The 4,943-nt window shown below is 40.3% G+C and overlaps 1 protein-coding gene across 1 annotated transcript in view; it reads right to left on the bottom strand.

Moving 5' to 3' along the window:
* Positions 1–4,943, bottom strand: part of LOC119838885 — a 30,270-nt gene that overhangs the window by 8,686 nt on the left and 16,641 nt on the right. Inside the window, exons 14-18 of the mRNA XM_038365028.1 lie at positions 4,881–4,926; positions 3,422–3,595; positions 2,282–2,466; positions 1,397–1,543; positions 283–412 (exon numbers count right to left, since the gene is read on the bottom strand). Coding sequence (XP_038220956.1) covers positions 283–412; positions 1,397–1,543; positions 2,282–2,466; positions 3,422–3,595; positions 4,881–4,926 — 682 coding nt within the window. The remainder of the gene's footprint in view (positions 1–282; positions 413–1,396; positions 1,544–2,281; positions 2,467–3,421; positions 3,596–4,880; positions 4,927–4,943) is intronic.

Here is a 4,943-nt window from a genome sequence, read left to right on the forward strand (position 1 = left end):
AGTTAAACCGAGCAAAGCTCGGTCATCCAGGTACTCATTAATTGAATTTAGCAGACTCTCATCTGTTTGTCCAATTCTAGATTCTGGAGAGGACAGCTTTGATTTTTTTGTCTGTTTGTGACCATTTTAAGCCGATAGGGTCCAATTTCGACCGGCAAATCTTATTTCTGACAAACAAATATGTACGTCTAATGGTAAGGTCGAATCTCGACCAGCATGTTTTATTTCTGACACATACATGCGGTCGAATTTCGACATACAAGTGCAATTCCTGACGCATACAAGCAATGAGTATAAAGGCGTGATGTCGCCTCTCCTCTTTAAGTCTTCTCAGCTCTTTCTCCAAGAAGTCCAGGGCGGCCGACACGGCGCCGCCGCACAACTCTTCAACCAGCGCTGTGATGGCGTCCTCCTGCAAGAATAAAATGAAATTTTTATATTGAATTTAAAATTTTATACTAGAGAGATTGCTTCTAATAACAACTGACACTTTCTGAAATGTTTAACAAATTTAAAAAATTACATAGTCGCTTCATATTCCTAATAATATTGTAAATGCGAAAATAGCTCTGTCTGGCATCTTCACGCCCAAACCACTGAACCGATTCGAATGAAATTTACTACAGACATAGATTGTTCTTATCTATGTTTAATAAAAATCCTACTATCCTACTAATATTATAAATGCGAAAGTTTGTATGGATGTGTGTGTGTTTGATGCTCTTTCACGCAAAGACTACTGAACCGATTGCAATGAGATTTGTTAGTAGAGAGCTGGACAACTGGAATAACATATAGGCAACTTTTTATCCCGATATTCCCACGGGATACGGACTTACGTGGGTGAAACCGCGGGGCGCAGCTAGTAAGTTAAAAAGGTGTGTTAGCGTGTAAAACGTTATTTGTTGTTTATGTTTGTGTGGTTAATGTGTATTTACTAGACATGCCACGAATGTTCGGCGGCTAATCGTTATTCGATCTATTCGGCTACTACTTGCATGCAATATTAAAAAAACAAAGCAAAAGCAGATTTCTTATTGAAAAATGCCATTCTGTTGTCTTTTTTCCAACGAAGCAACGATATTTTAACACAAAATTAAAAACAAATGATGCGTGTGGAAACTCGATCTACATGGAAATCAAACAGAATATGCCCGCTGCGTCGCTGAGACAGGTCGCAACCTGTCACATCTTTTGCCGAACATTCGATAGCTGAATATTCGGGGCTTAGGCCAAGTACATAGCCGAATATTCGTTATTCGGTATTCGGCCAGATCACTATTCGTGGCAACTCTAGACTATTCTATGTTACTCTGTAAGTTTTCTTCAAGGTTAATGAATAAATTTTAAAACAACAATGGACAGCAGAATATCAGCGTCGCTTGTCCCTCGGCACCTTTTGCTCAGCCTCCGTCCGCAGCGCGTTGTGGTCCCTCGCCCTGGCCTCCTCCCGCGCTATGCGCGCCCGGTCCTCCTTCTGCAGGCCGTGCGTCGTCTTCAGCTCCTCCGTCAGCTCCGCCGCCCTGCTGCGACCCTCGTACATCTGAGACGTTCGATGGGCTCTTTGTGGGAGTGGCGTAGCTATCATAGGGCCAGGTGGTGCAGCGCACCAGGGCCCCGGAGCTCAGGGGGCCCTCTAACCTCAGCTTTGAAAGAGGGGAGGAAGGCGGAAAGAGTGGAGGAGGGCCCGATTCTTTCCCTATGCACCAGGGCCCTTGTCCCTCTAGCTACGCCACTGCTTTGTGGTTGTCAGACTATCACCCTTTTTTTAAAATATCAAGCAGTCGTAAGACTATGAGCGGATGAGTTGTAGGCACCGTATGGCGAGAAAGTCCACCCTATCTTCTTTTTTCTCTCTTTCTTTTTTCTAAAGGGCTTGATGGCCGGCAGTGTTGGATAATCTATCACTATCACATTAATATAATAAATGTGAAAGTTTGTCAGTTCGGATGTTTGTCCGTCAATTACGCTGATGCTACTGAACGGATTTTGATGAAATTTGATATACAGACAGGGTATGAGCTGACTTGGGTGATAGGACACTTTTAATCCCGATTAAATGCTGTCATGGGATAAAACAGGAATTTTGATATAGTTTATATAACTAGAGCGTCTAGTTTACAATATTAAATAAGATTTTTTCACCGATCCTGGATACAGAAACTGTACAAAGAATTAAATTTGTCCCTTTAAAGTGGTCCCAAAAGCGAATATAAAGGAGTCGGTTACATACAAACATACAGGTGAAGCTAATAAAAAAAAACGTGTTAAAAAACCAAACCAAGTTCTGCACAGCGCGTCCCCTCACAATCCTCTGCAGCGTCAGCGCGGCCTGGTGAGCCTCTTCATCATCATCAGGCACGGCTTCCACTTCTGGTGTCGGTGGACGAGGCGTTTCCACGATACGACGCGGCTTCAGCACTTTTAGGGGACCTGCACTGTGACCTATGGCGCCTAGACGGGCCTCTAGAAGAATCATGACATATCAATTTATGATACTACTAGCAGCGCCCCGCGGTTTCACCCGCGTAAGTCAGTATCCCGTAGGAATATCGGGAAAAAATGTCCTCTATATGTTATTCCAGTTGTCCAGCTGTCTACGTACCAAATTTCATTGCAATTGGTTCAGTAATATTTGCGTGAAAGAGCAACAAACACACACACAACAAACTTTCGCACTTATAATATTAGTAGGAAAGATATTAGATTGTTAATAATTAATAACGATAAGTTGCATCAGTAGATTTTGTTATAAATATTCCGAGATAGAAATTTATTATATAATATATGTAATTGATATCCCTAGATTTATATAATTCTCGTGTCGCAATGTTGGTCAAAGCAATGGTGGCTCAGTGGTGAGAACCTCGGACTTCAAAATCGATAAGTCAGGGTTCGAGACCGGGCGAGCGTGCAGGAAATAAATTGATTTTTCAATTTATCTGCACATGTGAATACCATCACCACTGCTTAAAACGGTGTAGGAAAACATCGTGAGGAAACCGGCATGTCCAAGAATCAAAAGTTCGACGACATGTGACATCTGCCAACCCGCACTTGGCCAGCGTGGTGGATTATGGCCTGAACCCTCATAGGAGGCCTGTGTCCCAGCAGTGGGAACAATAGAAGGGCTGATGATGAAATGATGATGATAAAATGTTGGGTACCATACTCCTCCGAAAGTGCTGGAGCGATTTTTATGAAATTTTATGTGCATTTCGGTTTTGAGAATCGGCCAACATCTAATTTATACATCCCTAAATGATAAGACGAACGCCTGTTCTGCGTCGGCCGGATCACCTTGTTTCTATATAGATATATAATTTTAAGTATATATAAAAAGGTTAATTTACAAGGACGGAGATAATTTTTATTCCAGGTCACCCCAAAGTCAAGTCTAGTAAACCGACAAGGCACTAACTCTTCAGGTCATTATGCAGGTTCTCCAGGAATTGCTCGCTCCATTTGGTCTCTCGCTCGCACAGCTGTGTGACGTCACGCGGCAGGTGGTGGCCGGAACAGCTCTTGGCGAGGTTCTGGCTACATTGGTCGAGCCAGGCCGGTGGCTCCGATATTATCTTGTGGTCTTCGAGGGCTGGGGGCAGAATTCAATTTCTCCAAATATTATGAATGAATGAATAAAACTTTATTGTACACACCAATAGGAAATATATCAAAAGCACAGACTAAAAATACAAGTTGCACAATAGCCGACCTTATGGCTACAGAGCCATCTCTTCCAGGTAACCAAAACTACGAAATAATACATAGAAAGCGTATAGGTAGGTGGTGTATACTATAGATATAAGTTTAATTAATATAGATAAGTATATAGCATAGCAAATACATAGATGTAATAAGATATAATATTAATAAAAATAAATCATGTAAGAAAAAACAATATATACATATATACATATTATTATTATTTCAATTTGTATGATAAGATAAATAAACAGTACATGAAGATGATTTAATTAGAATATATAAGGTCATATCTCATTTAAAGAGGAATAATATTCAAAGAGCATACTTTTGAAAGTAACGATAGATTTAGCATTTCGTATATTAAGTGGCAAATCGTTCCATAATCTGATTGCTTTAACTGTAAAGGAAGAATTAAAGAATTTAGATTTATGCACTGGAAAATTGAGGAGATAACTATCATTCGATCTCAAATTCAACCCATGATTGCATGCGAGCTGAAAGTTATTTTTAAGATAAGAAGGAGTTCTGGTTCAAATATTAATGACTTCCCAAAAAATATTATTGTTTAATGTAATTTTTATTTGTGCGTCTCCTTGACTACAAGGTTGTCTGGAAGATATCGCTGCCTTTGCATTAAGACCGCCTATTGTATCTAGATCTCTATCGTACCGCAAGTGTGTATAATATAAATAATTACTTTTCTTTTTGTACACAATAAAGTATTGTGTTTGTTTGTTTCTCAATTGTTACGTCGTTAAGTATCTAAATTATTAATTATACGTATTTTAGGTACGGTCTGATGCTAGTACAAAAATATGAGCAAGGTGAAAAAATCCTTATTTTCTTATGTCTTACTTTTAACTAAAACCAACTGCGCCCCGCGGTTTCACCCGCGTAAGTCCGTATCCCGTAGGAATATCGTGATAAAAAGTTGCCTATATATTATTCCAGTTGTGCAGCTGTCTACGTACCAAATTTCATTGCAATCGGTTCAGTAGTTTTTGCGTGAAAGAGTAATAAACACACACACATCCTTACAAACTTTCGCATTTATAATATTAGTAGGAAGTAGGATAGGGTTAAGGATGTTTCACATACTACCTTCACTAAGCTCTCTCCCTCTCCTCCCTAGGTCCGTCATATGCGATTACTTACTACTCTATACCACTCACCCAGTAACGTAGGGTCGTACACAATCTCCGCGTGCCGCCTGCTCGCCTGGTAACCGTGCCTCC

This window comes from Zerene cesonia, unplaced genomic scaffold (genome assembly GCF_012273895.1).
Source record: "Zerene cesonia ecotype Mississippi unplaced genomic scaffold, Zerene_cesonia_1.1 Zces_u006, whole genome shotgun sequence".
NCBI lineage: Eukaryota > Metazoa > Arthropoda > Insecta > Lepidoptera > Pieridae > Zerene > Zerene cesonia.